General features: G+C 41.0%; 3 protein-coding genes across 3 annotated transcripts; 1 reads left to right on the plus strand and 2 right to left on the minus strand.

Moving 5' to 3' along the window:
• Positions 1-1,205: 1,205 nt before the first annotated feature.
• On the plus strand, positions 1,206-4,148 carry LOC138899907 (uncharacterized). The gene is made up of 3 exons (XM_070186606.1): positions 1,206-1,407; positions 3,064-3,185; positions 4,077-4,148. Exons 1-3 carry the CDS (start codon positions 1,206-1,208, stop codon positions 4,146-4,148), a joined length of 396 nt encoding a protein of 131 aa, XP_070042707.1.
• Positions 4,149-4,291: 143 nt separating this feature from the next.
• On the minus strand, positions 4,292-6,895 carry LOC138899908 (uncharacterized). Its single transcript, XM_070186607.1, has 5 exons — positions 5,999-6,895; positions 5,371-5,884; positions 4,900-5,039; positions 4,562-4,852; positions 4,292-4,342 (listed from the first exon to the last, which is right to left on the minus strand). The coding sequence occupies exons 1-5, from the start codon at positions 6,893-6,895 to the stop codon at positions 4,292-4,294; spliced, it is 1,893 nt and encodes a 630-aa protein (XP_070042708.1).
• Positions 6,896-16,593: 9,698 nt separating this feature from the next.
• On the minus strand, positions 16,594-17,307 carry LOC117274705 (uncharacterized). The gene is made up of 2 exons (XM_070186608.1): positions 17,095-17,307; positions 16,594-16,899 (listed from the first exon to the last, which is right to left on the minus strand). Exons 1-2 carry the CDS (start codon positions 17,305-17,307, stop codon positions 16,594-16,596), a joined length of 519 nt encoding a protein of 172 aa, XP_070042709.1.
• Between the last annotated feature and the right edge of the window lie 8,042 nt (positions 17,308-25,349).

The following is a 25,349-nucleotide window of genomic DNA, read 5'->3' on the forward strand; positions in this document are numbered from 1 at the left end:
GTGCTCATGTACTCGTTGACACCAGATCCTTGGATTTGTTGTAGCAACATTTAAGTGTTTTCATAAGATATTCTATGATATGTTTTTCGTTGTTGAGATATTAACCCATGTTGTTTTATCAAATGTTTTGTTATTGGTGACTGTTGGCTTGCCTAGCAAGTAGTATTAAGTGCCATCGCGGCTCCGGTGGGAGTTGGGTCGTAACAAGTTGGTAACAGAGCGGTAGGTTGCTTAGGTCTCATGAGTCATAAGCATGTTTAGTAGAGTCTTGCAGATAGGTATAGAGACATCTCTACTTATATTCGAGAGGCTACCGAACTATTAGGAAACTTTGCTTTCTTGTACTCTTGTCATGCAGATTTGTTCGTTTTAGAGTCTTAACCTCTATTATTCTATTCTCTCACAGATAGTGAGAACACGATCAGTGGATTAGGTGCTAGTACCACCTGTCAGGGTCACGAGAGGCAGGGGCCGAGGTAGAGGCCGAGTTGGGCCTTGCACTGCAGTAAGGGCAGCATATGTGGAGCCACCAGTTGGTCTAGCGGAGGAGCATGTACCGGATACTGTTGAGCTGTTGGGACCAGCCCAGACACCGGCGGTACCTATTATGATACCTTGTCTTCAGGAGGCCTTGGCTCAGATTTTGGGCATGTGTACAGGTTTGGCTCAAGCAGTTTCGATGCTAGCTGCACCAGCTACCTCACAAGATGGGGGAGGAGCCCAAACTAGGTCATCAGACACCAGGGGTGTTACTAAGCCAGTCGTTGCTGCTCGGGATGAGGTTGGTCTACCTTGAGTGATGCGGAGTAGAGAAGGTTGGAGAAATTTTGGAAGCTTGATCCACCTTAGTTCAGTGGGGCAGAGTCAGAGGATGCTCAGGATTTTCTCGATCGGTGTCATCAGATTCTTTGCACTACGTGTATTGTAGATATTAGTGGGGGGGGGGGGTTTTCACTATTTTTTAGCTGATAGGGGCAACTGACAGATGGTGGCGAGATTATGAGTTAGACAGGCCAACTGGCGCAGTACCACTTATGTGTCATGAGTTCTCAGTTCTCTTCTTAAAGAAGTTTGTACCACAGACTTGTAGAGAGGAGTTGCATAGGGCATTTAAGCAGCTATGCTAGGGAGATGTGACTGTGACTCAGTATGAGATGCGATTCACAGATTTGGCCTGTCATGCTATATGATTGGTTCCCACTGATATGGAGAGGATTAGGAGGTTCATTGATGACCTCAACGATGGTCTACCTTACAGTTTGTCTAGAGAGGTTGAGACGGATGCTCGATTTGACCAGGTGGTCGAGATTGCTAAGCGCTTGGAGCAGGTCCTCAGGCTTGAGCGCGAGGAGCGAGAGGGCAAAAGGACCTGTGGATTTGGTGGTTTTAGTAGAACCTCATTTGGAGGTCAGTTACATCACAATTGAAGTTGTCCTTATAGGACCGCTCATATGAGGTTCCTCATGGTCCATCAGCTGGCCACAGTCCATACAACGCTTGTCCAGTTCGGTCATCTTCAGTGCACTCCCAGCACAAAGCTCGTACAGCGCTCCATTAATTCAGGGTTCGTTAGTACCAGGTTCTTTTAGTGATTATTCTAGTTCTCGGGGTCCAATGCAGGCCCTACAGTCATTCCCGGTTCGTGGTTGCTTCGATTGTGGAGAGTTGGGGCATGTGACGAAGTATTTCCCCTGTTATTATAGAGGTCTAGTGTAGCAGGGAGGCTGGACTATGGCTCTTTCACCAGTTGCTATACCACATGCTTAGCTAGCTCGGGGTGGAGGTCGTACCGATTGAGGTCGCCCTAGGGAGGAAGTCCGACAGGTGGTGGTCAGGCTCGATACTATGCTTTTCCTGCCAGGCCAGAGGTAGTTGCTTCTGACGTAGTGATCACAAGTAATATTTTTGTGTGCCACAGGGATGCTTCAATATTATTTGACCCATGTTCCACTTATTCATATGTGTCATCATACCTTGCTCATTCTTTAGATACGCCCCGTGATTCTTTAGTTATGCTTGTTCATGTATCTACGTCGGTTGGTGATTTTATTATTGAGGACCATGTGTATCAGTCATGTGTTGTGACTATTGTGGGTTATGAGATGAGAGTTGATCTTTTACTGCTTAGCATCGTTGATTTTGAAATGATTTTAAGCATGGATTGATTATTGCCATATCACACCATCCTAAATTGCCATGCTAAGATCGTGACATTGGCGATGCCGGGGGTGCCGAGGTTAGAGTGGAGAGGCTCCCTAGATTATGTTCCTAGTAGGGTGATTTCACATTTGAAGGCTCAACGAATGGTTGTGAAGGGATGTTTGACATATTTGGCCTTCGTGAGGGATGCTGGTGGTGATACTCCTACAATTGAGTCAGTTCCAGTAGTGAGAGACTTCCCAAATTTATTTCCAGCAGACCTGCCGGGCATGCACCTGATAGGGACATTTATTTTGGTATCAATCTGGCGTTGGGCACTCAGATCATCTCTATTTTACTGTACCGTATGGCAGTAGAGTTGAAAAAGTTACAGGAATAACTTCAAGAGTATCTTGATAAGGGATTCATCAGGCCTAGTGTGTCGCCTTGGGGTGCATCGGTTCTATTTGTGAAGAATGATGGTACTATTTTGATGTGTATTGATTATAGGCAGTTGAATAAAGTTACAGTCAAGAATAGGTACCCACTACCACGTATTGGTGATTTGTTTGACCAGCTTCATGGTGCTACGGTATTCTCAAAGATTGCTATGAGATCAGGACATCATTAGTTGATGATCCGGGATTCAGAAATTTTGAAGACGGCATTCAGGACCCACTATGGTCATGATGAGGTTCAAGTGGTGTCTTTAGGGCTGACTAATGCCCAATAGTCTTTATGCACTTGATGAATAGTGTATTCCAGCCATATCATGATTCATTCGTCATCATTTCATTGATGACATATTGGTGTATTCTCGAAGTCGAGAGGATCATGAGCAACATTTGATGACTGTACTCCAGACTTTAAGAGAGAAGAAGCTATATGCTAAATTCTCCAAGTGTGAATTTTGGCTCGATTCAGTGGCATTTTTGGGGCATGTGGTGTCTAGTGAGGGGATCAAGGTGGATCCGAAGAAGATTGAGGCAGTTCAGAGATGGCCTAGACCGTCTTCTGCTATAGAGATTCAAAGCTTCTTGGGTTTGGTAGGTTATTAATACGTTTTGTAGAGGGGTTTTCATCCATCGCAACTCCTTTGACTAGATTGAACTAGAAGGGTGCTCCTTTCAGATGGTCAAATAAGTGTGAGGTGACCTTTCAGAAGCTCAAGACTGCATTGACTAGAGCCCCGGTGTTGGTGTTGCCTACAAGATCGGGATCTTACACTTTGTATTGTGATGCATCACGTATTGACCTTGGTGCGATGTTGATGTAGGATGTTAGGGTGATTGCCTACGTGTTTCGACAATTTAAGGTTCATGAGAAGAATTTCCATGTGTATGACTTAGAGTTGGTAGCTATTGTTCACGCGCTGAAGATTTGGAGGCACTATCTGTATGACGTTCTATGTGAGGTCTATACAGACCATCGGAGTCAGCAGCATATGTTTTTTTTTAAAGCGAATATTCCAGTAAGCTTAGTGCTTAGTGGTATTTTTTATTAATAATAACAAAATCCAGATACAAATTGTATCGATGTCTAACCAAGTACAAAAGAGTAAAACAAGAGTGTATATCCATCCTAGTACCATAACTGGGTAGTGAACTCAATTGCGATATTACAAAAAGTGCTACTAATTGTTTATCTGAGACCAAACCCACAAGACCTACATAGCATAGTACCGTATCCTGCACTAATTGATGCGACAACAAGGCCTTGAGTTTATGATTTCGCTTGCAATATTCTCATAGTAGCCTTGCATATATGTGAATAATCTAGTCAGTTATAGCTTCTTGATCCCTCGTATAATCCGTATGTGATTGACATTTCTTCCGTTTTGGCCTCCCATAGCCCCTATTTTCACACCAAGAACACATTTCACAGTGTATGGATATGGGCACTCTATACTTTATAGACGTAATAGAATTTCCTTTCAGCTTGCGATCTTTACTGACGTTGTTATCTCTAATCAGCAAATTGAAGCAGAAGCATTGGACATACCATGTTGATATCCATAGCTTCCCAGTTGCTCTCTTTAAGTTTCTCCCACAGATTGTATGCCACCTACAAGCCTTCATTCTTTTTTGTGTTGTGTTGAGTTGAACCATGTATTTGTTACACCTATAGGGATTGAGTATCAAAGACACTAATACTACCCTAGTAAGTTTTGCCAATACATATAGAACAACCTCCTCCTTTGTACCTGCAAAAAAGAAGTTATCGAAAGTGAAAAAAGACTTCCTACTCTCCTTCTTCTAGATTTGAGTAGGAGGTTTATGATGTTCATGGTGTTCAACTCCATGTCCTGTAAAATATCGATGTCTGTCCAGTAACCTTTTCATCCAGGCTCCCTACCACACTCTCCAAAACACCTCATATTTTTCAGTTATCATCATGAATGATTGGGTTTAAGCCTCCTTACTCTAATATATGGGACTTGCATCTTATCACTATTCAAGATTTTCTTCCCATGAGTGTCCAAATAACCAAATGATTCAGCCTGAATATGAGCATTCAACTCTAAAGTTAAGTTTGCCAAGTGATCAACTAGCTTATTCCCTTCCCTAAGCATATGAGTTACTGCCACTACACAACTAGACATAAGATTAAGAATTTCTTCCACTTGTCCCACAATATGCCATCGAGGTTCCCATACTTCATCCAGCACTCTCTTCATCAACAATGAATCTGTCTCAATGACACAAGGAGGTAACTGTGATCGTACTATGTATCTTAGAGCTTCCAGGATTGCTTTTTTACTTCAGCAACATTATTGGTGGCATCATGGATTTCCTCTGCTTGTGCATACAGTAAGTCACCAATTCCATCTCTAATAAAGAAAGCATATGAAGCTCTACCATTTCCTCTGCATGCTCCATCTGTGTTACACTTAATCTTTCCTGTCAAGAGGCAAATGCCACCAGACTTTTGTGTACTTCAATTTTTGTGTATGAGCCATCAGTTTATCATGTAAGTCCGGCCAGTTATCAGTGACCCCTGGAAAGGCAGGTCTTCTAATCTTCAGCAACATATGTATGGATGTGGACACTTCATAGATCACCCTATTGATGAACACTATTCTTCCATGCATTACTGCATTCCTTCTTTTTCGCAAATGCCAAATAATCAATGATGGCATAGCTTGGTAAACCATCTTCAGGCCTGTATTAGCTGGCTTATTCCACCACTCATTTATCACCTAGATTAGTAGCCTCCCTTAAATATTAATACCTATTGCTAAACTGAAATATTTCCAGATGAATCTGGCCAATAGAGATCTAAAGAACACATGTGCAAGAGTTTCTTTTGTAGTACTTCTACAACACCAACACCTTGATGTAACAACATATCCCCACCTTCTGAATGTGTCATCTAATAGTAACTTAGCCTTCCATAATCTCCACATAAAGAAGGATACCTTAAATGAAACCCCCTTCACCCGGATGAATTTGTACAACTTGTTTTCCTGTTTTCTCTTCCTTACATATTGCCGGGCTGATTTCACAGTAAGCTTTCCTTTGGATTCACGTTGCCACCATGGTTTGTATTGTATATTAGAGAATGTAGGAGGCTGGATGGTTTCTATAATGTGCTCAAAAAGTTCATCAGGTAATACGTCTCTCAGCATATCAACATTCCATTGTCCATTCTCTATAAGTTCATGAATATTTTTAACAGATTCATCACACCAATGATCAGGTCCTGAGGCATGATATAAAGACCCTACACCTGCCCAATTATTATACTAGAAGGAGGCATTTCCACTCTTTAATTGCCACCATATTTGATACTCGATGATATCTTTCATTTATAGAAATTTTTTCCACTCTTGTGATCAATACTTCCAAGTCACAAGTACTTTATGAATCTTCTTGCAGTATTTATTCCTCATAAATGTTGTCCATAATATCTTCTTGGTTCTGAAATTCCACCATAGTTTCCCAAACAATGCTTTTGAAATATCACGCAGAGATCTAAAGCCAACACCCCCTTCCTCTTTTAGTAAACATAAAGTATCCCATGATGCCCACTGTCTTGCCTTACCATTCCCAGAGTTACTCCAATAAAACCTTGCAAACATTTTATGCAATTCTGTTATAACATGTTTTGGAAGATTGACTGCAGATAAGAGATGTATAGGCAGACTTTCGAGTACATGTGCTATCAATATTTCCCTTCCACCAATGGATAGTAGCTTTCCATTCCAAGAATGAAGCTTTGCCTGCACTTTAAAGATGATGTCTTTATAGAACTCTTTCTTTCTTCTACTATAAAAGATTGGACAGCCTAGGTAAGTAAATGGAAAGGGATGCCTTTGAAACTCTGTGATTAAATGCACAGTATTGGCTTCATGGTACGTTTCCTTTTCATGCATATAGAATGATGATTTCCCCTTGTTCACCTTTTCTCCAGATGCCTTTTCATACTCCTCCAGAACATTCATAATCAATTGTATTGCCCCATAGTGTAATGAACTAAATATAATAGTATCATCTGCATAGGATAGGTAATTGATGTTTTGACTCCACTTAGGCATTCCATAACCAATAAAATTTGGATTGTCATACAAGGCATGTAATGCTCTCCCTAACACTTCGGTTGCCCGAATAAACAAAGTTGGTGATAAGGGATCACCTTGCTTCACACCCCTTGTAGACTTGATGAAACTAGTGGCCTGTCCGTTCAACAAAACTGAGTACCAGTTATTAGAAACCAGCCTGTATACCATGTCAATGATCTTCTCATCAAAGCCCATTTGCCTAAGTACTTTTGTCAATAATAACCATTATAGCATGTCATAAGCCTTTGCCATGTCAAGTTTGATCACCACATTGGAAGGCTTACCCCTCTTCCTAATGTCAGAAACAATCTCTTGAGTCAGTAATATATTTTCTACAATACTCATCCCTTTCACAAACCCTGCCTGATTTGATGAGATTAGAATAGGTAGAAGATCCACTAGTCTTTTATGAAGCACCCTAGAGATGATCTTGTTTGAAAAGTTTCTTAAACTAATAGGCCTCATATCTGAATAAGTGGCCACATTCTTCTTCTTTGGCAGTAGCACTAAGTTGGTATGAGTAATGAATTTTGGCAATTCTGCTCCACAAAAGAAAGCCCTGACCATGTTCAGAACATCATCAAAAGTTATATCCCAACAAGAGTGGTATAATTGGCCAGTAAAGCCATCTAAGCCACTAGCACTATTACAATTCAAACCAAAAACTGCCTGTTGTACCTCTTCCATGGTCAGTTCTGCCCACAGTTTCTCATTTTGCTCTTCAGAAACTAATTTAGGAATATGGTTAATAATAACAAAGCTTTTTGCAATGTTTTCTTCTGTAAACTGAGTTTGAAAGAACTCCACTGATTCTTTTTCCATCTCCTCTTGTGATTCTAGCCAGTTCCCATTGCTATCTAGAATTCTAGATACTTGCAGACTCTTCCTCTTTTCCTTAACATGAGTATGAAAAAACTTAGTATTTCCATCACCATATTTATACCATTATAGTCCAGCTTTCTGCCTCCAAAACTCCTCTTCTAGATGTAGATATCTCGTGAGGTCTACTTGAACTCTATGTAGCTTAGCTCTATTTTGAACAGTAGGATTGAGCTCAAACTCCACTTCATGTACCTTGATAACTGATAACATCCTCTAGTGAAGCAATTTGCTTGAAGATGTCACAAAAAGTCTCCCTACTGAAGGACATGTTCAAGCAGATTGACCTTAATTTGTGGTAACATAGATGGTTCAAATTTCTAAAGGACTATGATATCACCATATTACATCATACACGGAAGGCCAATGTAGTGGCTGATGTATTGAGTATGGGCAGTTTGGCATATGTACCGATAGTAGAGAGGCCACTAGCCATGGATGTTCAAGCTTTGGCCGATCAATTTGTGAGATTGGATGTTTTGGAGCCTAGTCGAGTTCTTTCTTGCGTTGTGGCATAGCCATCATTTTTGGAGTGTATCAAAGCTCGCCAGTTTGATGATCCTCACTTGTTGGTGTTAAAGGACACAATGTAGCAGGGTGGTGCTAAGGAGGCCGTTATTAGTGATGATGGTGTTATGTGGCTTCATGGCCGAATTTGCATCCCAAATGTTGATGGGTTAAGAGATTTGATCCTTGAGGAGGCTCACAGATTGCGCTATTCCATTCACCCAAGTGTCACGAAGATGTACCGTGACTTGAAACAACACTATTGGTGGCAGATAATGAAGAAAGATATTGTTGCTTATGTCTCTCGCTGTTTGAATTCTCAATAGGTGAAGTATGAGCATCAGAAACCAGGAGGGTTGATTAAGAGATTGGAGATATCAGAGTGAAAGTGGGAGCGAATCACTATGGATTTTGTGGTAGGCTTACCACGGACGTTGAAGAAATTTGACGCAGTCTGGGTTATTGTGGACCAGTTGACTAAGTCTGCACACTTCTTTCCGGTGATGACTTCCTATTCTTTAGAGCGGTTGGCTCAGATTTACATCTGAGAGATTATCCTTCTACACGGCGTGCCCATTTCCATCATTTTTGACCAAGGCACACAGTTCACATTGTAGTTTTGGAGAGCGGTGCAGTGTGAGTTGGGCACACGGGTTGAGTTGAGTACATCATTCTATCCCCAGATCAATAGATAGCTCGAGCACACTATTCAGATCGTGGAGGACATGTTACGTGCATGTGTTATGGATTTCGGAGATTCATGGGATCAGTTTCTACCACTCGAAAAGTTTGCCTACAACAATAACAATTAGTCCAGCATCTAGATGGCTCCATATGAGGCCTTATATGGGAGGCGATGCCATTTGTCGATTGGTTGGTTTGAGCCCGGAGAGGCTAGATTATTGGGCACAGATTTGGTTTGTGATGATATGGGGAAAGTTAAGGTGATTCATGAGCAACATCATATAGCTCAGTCCTAACATATGGGTTATACAGACAGGAAGGCTCATGATGATACATATATGGTGGGTGAAAAGGTTCTACTCATAGTTTCGCCCATAAAGGGTGTGATGAGGTTCGGGAAGAAGAGCAAGTTGAGCCCTCGGTATATTAGCCCTTTTGAAGAGCTTGAGAGATCTGGAGAGGTGGCCTACGGACTTTCCTTGCCACCTAGTCTATCAGGAGTTCACCCATTGTTTTAGGTATCTATGCTTCAGAAGTATTATGGTGATCCGTCACATATTTTGGACTTCAGCACAGTGCAGTTAGATAGGGATTTGACTTATGATGTGGAGCCGATGGCCATTCGAATCGAGGTTCTAAAGTTTAGGTCAAAGAATATAGCGCCAATGAAAGTGCATTGGAGAGGTCAGCCAGTCGAAAAGGCTACTTGGGAGACCGAGCATTAGATGCGGAACAAATATCCTCACCTTTTTGAGACTCCATGTATAATTCTAGACCCGTTCTAGGACGAACGTTATTTTTAAGAGGGGGAGAATGTAACGACCCGATCGGTCATTTTGTGTATGGTATCCGGGGGAGTATGGTTATGTGACTTGCCGGGGTGGTTGGATTGGTTTCGGGAAGGTTGTAGGGTGAATTGGGACACTTAGTCCTAAGATTGGAGGCTTAAGTTGAAAGAGTTGACCGGAGTTTGACCTTCATGTAGACGACTTCAGAATGGAGTTATGGTTCCAATAGCTTCGTATAGTGATTTTGGACTTAGGCGTATGTCTGAATGTTGATTTGGTGGTCCATAAGTTGATTTGGTATTTTTTGGCAAAAGTTAGAAAGTTGAAGGTTTCGAAGGTTGAGACGTTTGACCGAGAGTTGACTTTATTGATATTGAGTTTGGATTTTTTTCGGAAGTTGGAATAGGTCTGTTGTGTTACTTGGGACATGAATGCATGATTTGAGGTCATTCAGAGTTGATTTGATATGGTTCAGCATGAGTTTTAGAAGTTGGAAATTCATTAGTTTCATTAGGCTTGAATTAATGTGGCATTCATGGTTTTGGTGCTGTTTGATGTGATTTGAGGCTTAGAGTAAGTTCGTATTGTATTTTAGGGCTTGTTGGTATGCTTGGATGGGGTCCCGGGGGCCTCGGGTGTGTTTCCGATGGGTTTCGGACCATTTTCATCATGTTTGGACTGTTGATCTGATATCTGGTGTGCTCTTCATCGCGATCTCGACACAGTGGTCGCATTCGCGGAGGCTTCTAGGTTAGCAAGCGAAGTGCTCTTAGCATTCGCGAGTCTAGGAATGCATTAGCGATATTTTGTAGGGTAGTGGCCTTCGCGAGCGTGAGTTGGAGGACGCGTTCGCGTAGAAGGGAGGTCGGCTGGGGGCATTGGGCCTTAAGTCATTACGTTCACGTGCGAGCTTCTGCATTCATGTAGGCATGGGGTCGTTGGTCATCGCATTTGCGACTAGGTTGTCGCGTTCGTGAAGAAGGTTTGGTAGCTGGGGGATTTTTGTTCTTCGCGATCGCATAGGCATTTCTGCGATCGCGAAGGTTAATGCCTAAACAGACTATATAGTACTCTATTTCGAGGGTTTGAGTTGTGGAGCTCAGATTTGGGCGATTTGGAGGGGATTTTCACGATTTGGATTGGGGTAAGTGTTTTTGACTCGGATTTGTCCATTATTCATGATTAAATATTTGTTTTTATCATTTAATTAGTGATTTGAGTTGGAGGAATTGGGAATTTTTATAAAAACTTTTCTAAAACATAAATTGAGTATTTGAAGGTCGATTTGAGGTCAAAATTGGATTATTTTGGTAGTTTGTGAGTTTTGTCCGGTTTCGAGGTGTGAGCCCGAGGTTGAACTTTTGATTTTGATAAAGATCGAATCTTTATTGTTTGAAGTTGTTTCCTATGGTATTATTTGAAGATATTAAGTTGTTCGCAGCTAGATTCGAGTCGTTAGGAGGTCGATTCGTGTGGGAAGGGCTTTTTGAAGTATTGATTTGCGCGTTTTGAGGTATGTAACATATCTAAACTTGGAATTGAGGGTATTTAACCCTAAAAACTATGTTATGAGAGGTATTGAGGTGACGTACGCGCCCGGTGACACAAGATCATTGGATTGGTTGTAGTAGTATTTTAGTGTTTTCATCAGATATTCTATCATATTTTTCCGCTGTTGAGTTATTAAACTGTGTTTTTATCTAATTCATTATTATTGGTGACTATTGGCTCGTGCATCAAGTAGTGTTAGGCACCGTCGCTGTAAGACCCCGTAAAATTTCACAAAGAAAAATAAGGTTTTGTGTTGCCGGACTAGGCTTACGTATTTGAGGATTGTCGCGGCTCGGACCTTTTGGGTTGAACAGTGCGCTGAGGAGTTAAAGGAATTTGTTTGGTAGAAAAAGGCATTTCTGCGGTCCATTATGCGGCCGCAGAATCACTCTGCGTGCCGCAGAGTGAGGCAGGACTGGGCAGGTTTGGGTGTCATTCTACGATCGACTATGCGACCGCAGAACTGTTATGCGGTTTATTATGCGACCGCATAATAGGTCTGTGGGCTGCATAGTGACCGAAAACCCAGGCAGAGTTGCCTAGTTCTGGAGGTTCATTTCGCAGTCTATTTCGTGGACCGCAAATGCATTATGCGGTCGTATATGTGACCGCAGATCCTGTTTCGGAGCTTTATTTTTTGGGCTTTATAACCCGACCCTACTTCGTTAAATAGACGATATGTACCATCTTTTGGGGAAAAACCTAATATTTTGAGGGTGAGAGAGTGCCGTAGAGCAGGAAAGAGTTCTTCAACAATTTCTTCTTCAATTCTTTCTCGAATATTGGAAGATTAACAAAGAAAACTCAATAGGTCTTCATCCTAGAGGTAAGATTCTACACCCTAACCCTTCAATTCGAAAGTTAACTAGAAATGGGTAATTAGTAAGATAATTCTTGGGTATGGGATTTGGTTATTTTGCATGCATGTGTTATCAAGGGGTTTAGGAAGATTGTTGAGCTAAAAATGGTAAAGAATGGGTTGTGGGATGATGGAATCCTGCATAAAAGGACAGACCTTAAAACCTTAATGCACACCTAGTGTTTGATAAAATCCTCAAATGAGCTAGAACCATGATCATCTTCCTAATTATGGTTCAATTTTTCTATGTTTCTAACTAGATTGAGGTTGCTAGAGTTTTCGGAACATTGTAATAATTTAAGGAAGCTCAAGCAAGGTATGTTGGCTAAACTCTTCTCTTAAGATTGAACCTCACATTATTCTTGTAAGTTTCAAGTTGTTCACCACGAATCGATTATTCTGAATAAGCTTTGTGACAAGAGATATATGTTCTGTACGTGTTCCAAATGTTATTGTTGTATTGTGTCACTATTGTGAGAGCGTGTTCAAAGTATGGATTGCACATCTAAAATGTTATAACTTCAAGTCGTGTTTCAAATGAAAACTTTGATGCTAAATTGTGTAGAGATTATGATTGGGATTACACCTCCACCCGCATACATTGGGGTAAGGCGGCAAGGCCATTTTGTGTAGAGTTTTGGTATTGTGGAATATACCTCCACCCGCATACATTGGGGTGAGGCGGCAAGGCCGCTTACTATAGAGTTTTGGTATTGTGGAATACACCTCCACCCGCATACATTGGGGTGAGGCGGCATGGCCGCTTTGTGTAGAGTTTCTTGTATTGTGGTTGCACCTCCTCCTGCATATATTGGGGTGAGGCAGCAAAGAAGATCTGTGTAAAGGTAGTTGTAGAGAATTCCTGACTGGAAATTTATAAATGGTATTGGAAGTTCTTAAAAAATCTGTTTGACTCTTATGGCTATCTAAGCCAAATGATTGCTACCACGATTCATCATATCCATGTTGTATTTCAATGTTCTTGAATAGATGTTTTGATTTTCATACTAGTACTATTCGACATGTACTAACGTCCCTTTTTGCCGGGGGTGCTGCATCTTTAATGGATGCAGGTGGTTCCACAGCAGGAGACATTGATCAGTGATAGTGGTACATCCTCTTCCCAGCTAACTTGGTGAGCCCCACTTCATTTCAGGGTCATGTATCTTTTGTTCCTTGTGTATTGTGTTTAAGGTATAGTCGGGGCCTTATTGCCGGCACCATCATTGTACACTTTTATATTTATTAGAGGCTCCGTAGACATAGTTTGGGTTGTGTATTAGTGTGAATGTCGTAATTGTATCTCATGCTTCCACTGTAAAACTATGGTTGTGAAATGTATTGTTTTGGATACTTATAATGGAAGTTTATATCCTCTTTATTTATGGGTGAGTTGGGTAGAAAGAAATCCAGCAGGCTTTCTCGCCGGGTCATCTCGATTGAGCGCCGGTCGCGCTCCCCGAGTTTGGGGCGTGACAGTCGTAGCTCCGGTGGGAGTTGGGTTGTGACGCCTATATTGCCCTTATTGGTATCTATTTTCTATTATCGACCCACCTATTAGTTCATAACCACCCTCTAGTTGCTTGTCTTACTACGTTTGCTCAACCTCCATTTTCTCTTCTTCTTCTTTTGTTTGTATTTTTTTGTTATGATTGAGTATTTCGTGTTTTAGGATGGTGTGAAGCTTTTGTTTTCAAGTATGCTGCATCTTAACTTAGCCGCACGCTTCAAAATATACACCCTCGGGAGATTAGCCTCTACACACGATACATTCCTCTACCAATTTACAATTGACAACAATACCCCCAACTTAGGCTTTAAGCCTCATTCATAACATTCAAGGAGGGACGGGTTCAAAAGAGGGAGTAATTTCACAAAAGGGGTAAAAGTTTATAATGTGGTAGCCAAAGAAAAGGTTTAAGGCTCAAGGGGGGACAACTAGGGTAATAGATGCACAAGGAAGGTCAATTTTGCTATGAGTTAATTAGCAATCACAAAGAAAGCCTAAGATAATTTCAACAACCAAACACCAACCTAAGATTTGCATTGAGGAACCAACCGGGCATGTTCTAGATAGTACGAGTAAAGCACATGCATTATTCACAGATTCTCACCACTCATGACGCATGAAATATTAGAATCGGCATATTTTTAGCCCTCAAATAATACAAGGCAATACAAAGCTTCATCACATGGTATTGAGATTCTAGTAAACTCAAAGTCAAAGAACAAGCCTCAATTTCACAAAAATGACTATTTATTAACAAAAGTTAAAGGGTAGAATATATTTCACAAAATAATTTATCACATGCTTGAATCTAGAACAAAAACATCAAACAAGTCAAAATTACTACGGTCGTGGTTCTACTATTACACCCGTGGAAAAGAACCGACAAAGAAAAATCAAGGGGAATTCATTACTATCTATACATCTACATTCTCAAGACTACTATCTATGTACAATTTGCAAAAGTTTTCTTGCTACCCCACCCACAACATAGAAGCATGCATTTTCCCCAATGCATTGAAAAATTAAGAGCAAAGTTTAGGTGTTTCCTGGAGCACACAAAGCGCTTGGCATGGATGGACTGTCTGATATGGTCGTGGGGCAGGGAGCTGAAACTGGGGAGACAGTAGGGTGAACCTCGGGCTGGACAGTGGTGTTCGAGACCAAAGTAGTGGGCTCCGCAAGATGCGGAGCCGGGTCCTGGAACTAGGAACTGCTAGCCTCACCTAGTGATAGCTCTGTGGTAGTGGTGGTAGCCATGTCCTTAAGTGACTAGGCAATGGCCATTTGTACATCTGCCTCCTCATCATCCATGTCCTCTGTAGAGGAAACCTATTTACCTTTGTCTAGCATCTGGTCATTGACCTCCTCAATAACTTATTCTTCGTCTGTTTCCTCACGAGACTCTACTGATTCCTCATCCAAATAGCCATCAGTGTGTGCAGCAAAGTCCAAAGCCTATGAGGTGCTAGTACCATGTTCCTCCTCTAATGAGAGGAGGTTTGTGAAGTCCAAATCAAGGTTCAGTGCTTGGGATGTGCCATCTCCATGCTCCTCCTCTACCGGGAGAAGGGTTGTGAGGTCAAACTCCAAGGTTTGCATCTTATGTATCTCCAACTTAAGCTCAGAAACATCCTCTTTGAGTTGAGCCATGTTCCCATATCCACGTAGCTCAACCTTCTCAAGGAGAGCTTTGATGTTCTATAGTCGATCTTCATAAGATAGATGTTTCTTTTGAAGAACACTCATTGAGGCTTGGAGTGGTGCTAATGATTGCCTGATGAGCAGTGGAAGATCTTTCACAAGCTTTTGTACTTTGGCATTAGTGTTCTATGCAGTACACCAATCTTGGAAATGGCAGGTAGTGAAAAGTGTGGTGTAGGAGTGGCCGGCCTGGGTGTGATGTTGTGGCTGGCCTAGGAGTCGAGGTGAAGGTGGCAGGTGTTGACGAGGTGGCATGAGCTACTGAAGTAGATGAGACCAGTGGGAGGGTGACTGGTGGCTCTGCGAGCATATTCTCTAAACCAGTGAAGGGTGTTTGGGAGCTAGTAATGTCAATATCATGAGTGGCCTCTACCCTGCGGTCATATTTGGGAATTGGGGGAACCTCTAGATCTTCACACAAAGCAGTGATGAGGCACAAAAAACGGAGCAAAGTTTTCCTTGGTTTTCCTCGATGCCAATATCAGGGAATAGGAGCTTCCCTACATCAGTCTTGAAACCCGACATGATTGAAGAAATTAGGATCGCCTTGTCTAGACTGATGTCGGTTTTATTTCTTATTGGCTGTAGGCGAGAATAACTAAAACTTAGCCAATACTGACTTTCTTGGATGAGATCTTTCTTTAAATTTTCCGGCTCAGTTCAATCCAGGATGCAGTCCCCTGTGCTATGAAAGACGCTACCCATGCACACTCATCTTTCTTTATGACATTTTTGCGTCGTATTCTGCCGTGCCGCCTTCACACTCCTCGAAATAGAGTTCATTGATTGATTTTGGGCCACAAGTTATCGCAATCCCTCGGACTGTAACTGATGTCAAGTAAGCATGGCTCTTTGCTTGTTTTTTAGTAATTGAAGCATCACAAGCAACATAGAATTCCATAACAAGTACCTAGTTGTATTCCCCCTTGAATCTTAGTAAAGAACTCTTGTTCCCTCTTCTTGATGTTTTCCAGTATGTGGGCGTAGTTCTCCTTAAGTCCGTTCATACTTACCCTCTTCTCTTTGAGGATGTTCCTGTGTCCCAATACGTCTTTGTATTTATTCCAGGATCCGAAAATACTAAACCTAAGTGTATCTTAAACATTCTTCCTTCGTATTTCTACTCGGGGATCAACTGGTGACACTGGGTCTTGTTGTGCCCTCTCCTCTGCAGACTGGGAGAAGGACTCGGATGAAGTGATATATGTGCAAGGCTTTTTGTGTTGGTACTGCATTGATGTTGGATATGTAACTCTAGCCCGTTTCTTTCCTCTTGTGGTGGGTGTTGTAGATGGTTGTGCTTTCTTGGGGGTCATACCTGTCAATGTAAGGTAAGTAAGCATATGGTAGAAACCCTCAAGGAAAATGACAAAGAATTGTAGGGGAAAACATATTCTATGGACTGCATATCCGGTCACAGAACAGTAACAACTTTGAATGGGCCAGACCATTTGGTCTTGAGTTTGCCGGGAAAGAACTTCAACCTTGAGTTGAATAGTAAGACCAAGTCATTGGATTTGAATTCCCGCTTCAACATCTTATTATGCACAGACTTCATCCATTTTTTGTACATGATTGCATTCTCATAGGCTTGGAAACATAGCTCATCCATCTCATTGAGTTGTTTCATCCTTAGATTAGCAGCTTCGGCCCAGTCAAGATTTAACTTTTTCAATGCCCACTTGGCTTTGTGTTCTAGATCCACTGACAAGTGAAATGCCTTACAAAAAAAACCAACTGGTAAGGCGAGGTTCCAATGGGTGTTTTGAATGCATTCCAGTAATCCCATAGAGCGTTATCTAGCTTTCTTGACCAATCGGGCCGGTTTGCATTAACATTATTTGCTAGAATTTTCTTGATTTCTCGGTTAGAGACTTCAACTTGACCACTTAATTGAGGATGATAAGGGGTGCACCTTGTTCTTAACTCCATATTTCTCGAGCAACCTCGCAAAGGCTTTGTTACAGAAGTGATAACCTCCATCACTAAGGATGGCCCTTGGGGTTCCAAACTGAGTAAATATATTCTTCTTCAAGAATGCGGTTACATTCCTTGCCTTATTGTTTGGCAAGGCAACTTCTTTGACCCATTTTGAGACATAGTCCACTGCTATCACGATATACGTCATGCCATATGATCTCACAAAGGGACCCATGAAATCGATTCCCCACACATTTTTATCTCTACCTCCATCACAAAATCCATAGGCATCTCATGTCTTCTAGAAATTGACCCTTGTTTTTGACATTGATCACATGCCTTGATCATTTGATTTGCATCTTGGTGTATCGACGGCCAATAGTAACAACATTCAAGCACTTTCCCCACCATACGGTTTCCACCGTGGTGACCCCCAACTGGAGAGACATGACATGCTTTGAGAATCGGCATCACCTCATCTTTCGGAATACAATGCCGAATGATGTTGTCGGTGCATATCCAGAATAAAAAGGGTTCCTATCAATAGTATTGCCTACAATCCCTCAAGAACTTTTTCTTTTGATAAGCTTCCAATTCGTCGGGGATAAGGCCACTAACTAAAAAGTTAGCTATATCAGCATACCAAGGAGTTGAAGTTCTAGATATTGCCAAAAGTTGTTCATCTGCAAAGGCATAATTGATTTCAAGATCTCCCTTTGGTCTCCATGCCTCTTCAAGCCTAGATAAGTGATTTGCGACTTAATTTTCTGTTCCTTTCCGATCTTTGACTTCAAAGTCAAATTCTTCTAACAAAAGGACCCACATAATCCATCGCGGTTAGACATCCTTCTTCGCCATAAGGTAGCGGAGAGCAGCATGATCGGTAAAGACTATCATCTTGGATCCCAACAAATAGGCCGAGAAGTTTTCAAAATCATAGACAATGGCAAGCAATTCCTGCTCAGTCACTGTGTAATTCATTTGCACGTCATGAGTGTCTTGCTTGCATAATAGACATTGTGTAAAATCTTTTTGTGCCTTTGACCAAGCACCGTCCCAATAGCCATACTAGCATCACACATAAGCCCAAATGGGAGAGACCAATCGGGTGTGACAATAATAGGTGCCATGGGGAGCTTTGGTTTCAAGCCCTCAAAAGCTTTGAGGCACTTCTCATCGAATCCAAATTTAGCCTCCTTTACAAGGATGTTGCAGATGGGACTCGCAATCTTTGAGAAGTCTTTGATAAATTGCCGATAGAAATCGGCATGCTCCAAAAGCTTTGAACACCTTTAACCAAAGTGGGAGGAGGAAGCTTGGAAATAACTTTAGTTTTTGGTCGATCAACCTCAATGCCTTTCTTGGAGATTTTTTGGCCAAGAAAAATACCTTCGTCCACCATGAAGTGACATTTATCCCAATTGAGCACAAGGTTGGTCTCCGTGCATCTTTTGAGTACTTGCCTAAGATTATTAAGGAAACTTTCAAATGAATTACCAACTACCGAGAAGTCATCCGTGAATACCTCCAAGAAAACCTCCACCATGTCCAAGAAATCGACATCATGCACCATTGAAAGATAATCGGGGAATTGCATAGCCCAAATGGCATCCGGCTAAAAGCAAAGGTCCCATAAGGACATGTGAATGTCGTCTTCTCTTTGGTCCTCCAAGGCTATGTTGATTTGGTTTTAGATGGAGTAACCATCCAAGAAACAATAAAACGACCTTCCCACTAGCCGGTCAAGCATTTGATCAATAAAAGACCTAGGAAAATGGTCTTTGCATGTGGCACTATTGAGCTTCTGGTAGTCCATGCAAACTCTCCGTCTGGTCACCTTCCGTGTTGGAATGAGTTCATTTTTGTCATTTCGAATAACGGTCATGCCTCTCTTCTTTGGCACACATTGCACCGGACTCACCTAAGGACTATCTACAATGGGATAAACAACCCCGGCATCCAACCATTTTATAATTTTTTTCTTAACTACTTCTTGCATGGAGGGATTCAACCTCCTTTGATGCTCCACACTAGGTTTGCTATCTTCCTCAAGTTCGATTTAGTGCATACAAATACTGGCGGGAATCCCTCAGATATCCGCTATCGTCCAACCAATGGAACGTCTATGCTCCCTCAAGGTCTCCAATAATTACTGAACCCGCACATTATTTGACAAAGAAGAAAAACATTACCAGTAGAGTTTCATTAGAGACAAAATATTTATAACTTAAGTATGGTGGTAGTGGCTTGAGTTCATGTTATGAAGGCTCAATGATTGAAGGCTTGGTGGGAGGAGTGGCTCAATTCTCCAAGTCAAGAGAAAGTTTCTTTAATTCATAAGTGTAAAACCAAACCATTCCAATGCATTCACCGTCTCCACATATCCTTCTATGTTCTCACCATCAAAACTCATCAAGATCGCTGACAATGCCTCACCAAGGCATTTATCTTTCATCTTGACCTCAACGGTATCTTCTACCACATCAATAACATCAAGTAGCGAGATACTCTTGTATGCATTTGGCAATTTAATCTCATTTCTTTTCGAGTCCATAAGTGCTCTCCCGGTTGCAAGAATGGTCTCCTTAATATGATCGGGATCTCTTTATCAACTGCACAATCAAGAATAATGAAGTCGGCGGGGAGGAGAAACATCTCCACTTTTACAAGCACATCATCCATTATCCCTACCGGTCGCTTCACCAAACGGTCGGCCATTTGCAACCTCATACTCATAGGCCTAGCATTATGCTTGTACACAGAAAGAGGCATTAAGTTTTTGCTAGCCCCATTATCCCAAATAGCTCATGCAAAGTCACGTAATCCAATAGTGCATTGAATGGTGAAAGCCATCGGATCCTCTTTCTTTTGGACGGCGGTTGCTGAAATGATGGAGCTAATCCGATGGATGACACTCATCGATTCATTCTTGATGGTCTTTTTTTCGTTATCAAATCCTTCAAGTATTTAGCAAAATCGGGCATCTCTTGAAACGCTTCCACAAACTGAATGTTCACCGATAATTTCTTTAAGATGTCATAAAACTTCTCGAATTTTCTATCATCAACTCTTTTGGCCAATCTTTGAGGAAATGGAGCGGGAGGTCTAGGAATCGGTGCTAGAGGTTTTGCTGACTCTATTACGTTTTCCTCAACCTTGTCATGGCTCACATCTTGAGCTTTCACCTTCTTCGGAATTCTTTCAACTTCAAAAACATATGGAACCTCAATTTGTGCCTCATCTTCTTGTTCAACATCTTCCACATCGACTACCCGTTCAATCTCACTTTGAATTAGTTTCCTACTTTGAGTTGTAATGCCCATACAATGAGAGGTTGGGCCATCCTCACTACCCTTTGGGTTCAAAATTGCATCACTTGGCAGTGTACCTTTTTGTTTTGGGGTTTATTTTCTTGAGAGATCCCTCATTTGAACCTCCATCTTTTGAATATATGCGGTGTGAGAACCCACAAGCTCGGTCATATTTTTCATTGAAGTGTCGGACCCCTCTTGATTTTACAATACTCTTTCAAGCATGTTCTCCAATTTGGAATTGCTTGAAGAACTCTCCCTCCAATGTTGAGAGTTAGAGTATTACTCCTTTAATGGAACATAGTTGTTTGAACCTCGATTCGCTAAATTATAATTGTTTTTGCTCTAATTTCCTTGATTAGAAATACCTTGGTCATTTTTTCATTGTTGGTTACCTTGCCCTTGCGGGTTATGTCTCCATTGATGTTGTTGTCCCAACCCTTGGTAGTTTTGTCTTTGATATCCTCCTTGTGAATTCTGAACATAGTTTACTTCTTCATATTGCATTAGAGGATAGTATTGATGTTGGCCTTCTTGATGTTGATAGTTCACATTTGACATTGGTTTTACTTCTTCCACGACATTCACTTTTTTTGTTTGGCTTTCCGTGAACATTTTTGTCAAAATATTGACATTGGTAGCAAGCCCGTCAATCAACTGATCTCTTTCTTGATTTTCCTTGACAATGCTTGTCAAAGTAGGGGTACCATATGAGACTCCACCGCGGTACCGCCTGAATGACAAGCTTGTTTGTGTTGGGATACCTTGTCGAGGAATTGAGTGACTCTTGCAAACATTTTGTCCATGAACAATCCATTAGACGCATTGTTGGCTACAGATTGTTCATAGGATCCAAACCCATGTAAAACTTCTCCAACAAAATATTTTCCGAAAACCCATAATTCGGTGATCTCACCAAATACTGCTTGAATCTAACTCATGCTTTATGTAGTTGTTCCCCTGGTAATTTCTTGAAGAAGAAGTTTTTTTTCAGAAGTTCGGACTTCTTACTTTGTGGGAACCATTGCCCTAGGAAAACATACACAAGTTCGGCCCAAGTGTGGATGGAGTGAGGAGGTAGACTGTGCACCCCACACCTAAATGAAGCCTGGTAAGTGTAGCTTCTAGCGTGGCCAATCAACTGGCGACGCGTTTGAGGCTAGAAGGTGGTTACACGTTTTAGTAAGCCTGTGACAAATTTCCCACCGGGCACTGTCACCGGGTTGAGGCAACCCATTTTGCATGTGGATCCGACGGTATTTTCTATGCTTGGTATACATATAAAAAGGCAGTGAGGCTCATTCTCCTTCATTTTTTCCCAGGCAATACCATTCACTATTATTCACCAAAAATGCTCTCACATCTCCTTTGAGGTTTCGAAATAGGCTAAACTGGATCAGAAAATGGTTCTATTAGGTTTTAGCTTGCAAAAACATTGAAATCGCTGTCGTAACATCCATTATCTGGTAGTATTGACTAGAAAGATTTGTTAGAGGCAAAGCTAATCACCATAGAAGCATAGTTATTTCTTCAACAAGGTATGTGAGGCAACCTTCTTTATTGGCATGAATTAGTGTAAGTCTCTCCTTCCTTCCAAACAACTCATGTACTGTAAGGTTTGGTAGTACTAAGCCCTCTCACGATGTTGCTCTATTCTTGTACATTCTTGCTGGTAGTACTTCTTTCAAGTCCAAAATGTTCCCAGTTGGTATCCCGAGGTTGGGAAGTATGATTGTTGTTGAGTCTAAACTTTATATTTCTTCAAGTTTATTCTGCGTTTCAGTTACATATATATATATACATAGATCTATTGTACTTTATCGAGTCGCGCTATAGTCGGCCGGTTACGGCACCTATTGTGCAACCACTGATCAGTTGGGTATGGTGTGAAATGATACCGAGCCCTTTTGTGGCCGGGTATGACTGAGCCCTAGAGTGGCCGAGTATGACTGAGGTATCTATGAGGCCGGGTACGAGATAATGCAAGATAAGACTGTTACACTCTGTGCATCCCAAGGTGACGTAGAATGAATATGAGACTGGTTAATCATTATTTAAATGAGTGTAAAGTCATAATATTACTATATATGATATTTGAATTTAAAATAAAAAGTTTGAAAAAAATCGGATTTAAGTTGCGGAAAAACCAACTAAGGATTTGCCTTGTAACGAAGTTTTTTAAGAAATACATTTAGTATATTATATGAGGTCTTTCTGGGACATATTATATACCATATTGAAGGACTTGGAAAGTTGTCTCCAACACTCTTAACCGTTAATTCATACAACATCAGGATAAAAAGATATAAGCGTGTGAAGATGGGCCAATGCTAGGGTGCCAAGCTAGCACCTCTTTGACTTTTTAAAAGTGGATATATATATATATATATATATATATATATATGTATGTATGTATGCCTTAATTCTTCTTTTTCTTCATTTTTCCATAGACCACAAATAGAGGATACCCATAAACTTATCCTTCAGCTTTATTCAAGGGTTTCAAAAAAGATTATCATATCGGGTACGAAATCAAGAAGCGATAACATTAGAACGATCCCTACGACATAAGTATCATTATACCACCTCATGTTTTCTTTGTAGTTTGAATTTTGGAAGGTAATTCATAGTTACGAAAATGCCTACTTGCTGTATGTAAGCTTTTAAATCTCAAGGAATGTTGATAAATTCATTTCCTAATAGTTAGAACTCACGGGACGGTGATCGGAAGCCATGAGTACGATTTATTCCACTTGTCGTGGAATGTTTTTTAGTCCACTCATGTTGGACCCTTGTGCTGCTGATTTATGGCATTTTGAAGGATAAAGGGCGTGGAGAAATGCCACATGTGGTAGGATAGTGGGCTGGTCGCTCGTCGTTGCAATTTCAGGCTAATTGAAACATTGTCGATTGGGTATGTTATGGTATAATTGGGCTTTTTGTTGTATTAAAGGTCTTGAATTGTAGTTAGGTTGTTTTTGAGTTGCCGATTGTATTGTGTTGTTGTCTCGCCTATAGTAGGCTTGAGGAAGTAGTAAAATCAGGAGAAATGCTGCCCGTTTTTGTTACAGATTAAGTTACTTTCGTTATATAAATGAGAGTCTCATTCGTAGCTTGACAATAGCTTCAATGTCATTGTTGTAGATTAAGGTGCAGTGAGTTGAGTTTAGCATTTTTATTGGACAGATTTCTATAAGGTATGTTAAGGCTATCCCTTCTTTTCTTTTGGCATGATCCATATGATACAACAAAACGAGCAAACATGCAACTTTCACAGATGGCTATATTCTTAGAAGTACTAGGGTTGCCTATGTTATTGATTTTCCATATGTCCTATTATTATATCGTCTGTTCATGAGTCTCAGAAAATACGTAAGCTGATAAAGTTTGTTTCGTGATATTAACCGAAGGCATGTTGATCTTATGACATCCCGAGAGATCATATTGACTTACTTCTTATGCATTGCATTCATTTATACATGTACATTGACCCATGACCAGATGGCGTTATATACGCGTATATTATATATATATATGGTGGGGAAAGGTTACAGCGTTATATACGCACCACCACCTGATCAGTTGGTATACGTTGATTATTTCGCCCACTGAGGCCGAGATGATATGATGGGATGCCCTCAGAGGCTTGATGATATTATCTACGCATATACCTATGCATGATATGACATTTATATGCATATGCATGACATTATAAACGTTTCATGATTCACAGAGCTATTCAAACTTACAGGCTGAGTCCTTTACTCCATGTTTCTTTCATGTCTTTTATATACTGATATTTATGCCTTACATACTCGGTACATTATTCGTATTGACGCCCCTATTGCCTGGGGGCGTGTATTTTATGCCCGCAGGTGTAGGTAGATAGGCTGACGGTCCCCCTTCTTACGATCCTTGCTTAGTGAGAGTTGGTGTGCTCCATTTGATCTGGTACTGCTATTGGGTTTTTGTACAATATTTTTTTTATATACATATATGGGTATGATGGGGTCCAGTACCGTCCTTTATATAGTTGTACACTTTATTTGAGGTCTGTATATAGTCATGTATAGTTGGATAATATGTGGACTGTTGGCTTCTATTTTGATATATAGTTGTCCGTAGTAGCCTTGTCGGCTCGCCCTACCGTATTCCGCATATATATATATATATATATATATATATATATATATATATATATATATATATATATATATGTTTATATAGTTATATGTCTTTTTGGCAAATTTCCTTGCGTATGTTATTCATATGATTCAGCAGTTTATTGCTAGATGTTATGCATGACCTACCCCTATTTCATGTTTATATCTTAGACATATGCTTAGGGGTGTTCGACAGGTATGACTCGGGCACTCGTCATTGCCCATCGGTTTGAGTCGTGATAAAAGTGATATCAGAGCAGTTCTGTCCTAGGGTTGTCTACAGACCGTGTCTAGTAGAGTCTTGTTTATGAGTATGTTGTGCACCATACTTATAAATAGAAGGATGCAGATCATATAGGATGTTATCTTGCCTTCGTATCTTAGATCGTGCGATATAAAGATTCATTTTCCTAACGATATATTATGTTTTCAGCGATGCCTAAGAAGGCTACAACTACCTAGAAGGGCAAGTCCGTGGCTGATGAGACTACTAGTCAAGAACCATAAGTTACCAGGGCTCGGGGAGAGTCTCAGAGTGAGACTCCATCTCAAACTTCACATACCCTACGCTCTCCAGAGGAGATCCGAGGGGCACCAGCTCCATCACCCACCCCAGTAACCCCAGCTCCTCAGCCAGATGCACCGGGTCAGGAGATGAGAGATTCTATTCAGCTATTGACTCGATTAGTTGCCACACAGGATCGACGCTAGGAGGTAGGTATTGGTCATGCAGATAGGGCCATTAGTGTGAGGGTTTGTGATTTTATTAATTTGGA

This window comes from Nicotiana tomentosiformis, chromosome 10, assembly GCF_000390325.3.
Source record: "Nicotiana tomentosiformis chromosome 10, ASM39032v3, whole genome shotgun sequence".
Taxonomy (NCBI): Eukaryota; Viridiplantae; Streptophyta; class Magnoliopsida; order Solanales; family Solanaceae; genus Nicotiana; species Nicotiana tomentosiformis.

Excerpts from the sequence above, each read along its gene's own strand:
- LOC138899908 (XM_070186607.1), bottom strand. The coding sequence starts at position 6,895 with ATGGGCTTTGATGAGAAGATCATTGACATGGTATACAGGCTGGTTTCT. Across the intron at positions 4,853-4,899 it reads CCACCAATAATGTTGCTGAA|TTACCTCCTTGTGTCATTGA; the intron begins GTAAAAAAGCAA and ends GTACGATCACAG. Across the intron at positions 4,343-4,561 it reads TGCAAGTCCCATATATTAGA|GTACAAAGGAGGAGGTTGTT; the intron begins GTAAGGAGGCTT and ends TCTTTTTTGCAG.
- LOC117274705 (XM_070186608.1), bottom strand. The coding sequence starts at position 17,307 with ATGACGTATATCGTGATAGCAGTGGACTATGTCTCAAAATGGGTCAAA. Across the intron at positions 16,900-17,094 it reads AATATGGAGTTAAGAACAAG|GCATTTCACTTGTCAGTGGA; the intron begins GTGCACCCCTTA and ends TTTTTTTGTAAG.
- LOC138899907 (XM_070186606.1), top strand. The coding sequence starts at position 1,206 with ATGGAGAGGATTAGGAGGTTCATTGATGACCTCAACGATGGTCTACCT. Across the intron at positions 1,408-3,063 it reads TAGTAGAACCTCATTTGGAG|TGGCATTTTTGGGGCATGTG; the intron begins GTCAGTTACATC and ends GGCTCGATTCAG. Across the intron at positions 3,186-4,076 it reads TTCAAAGCTTCTTGGGTTTG|CTTGCGATCTTTACTGACGT; the intron begins GTAGGTTATTAA and ends ATTTCCTTTCAG.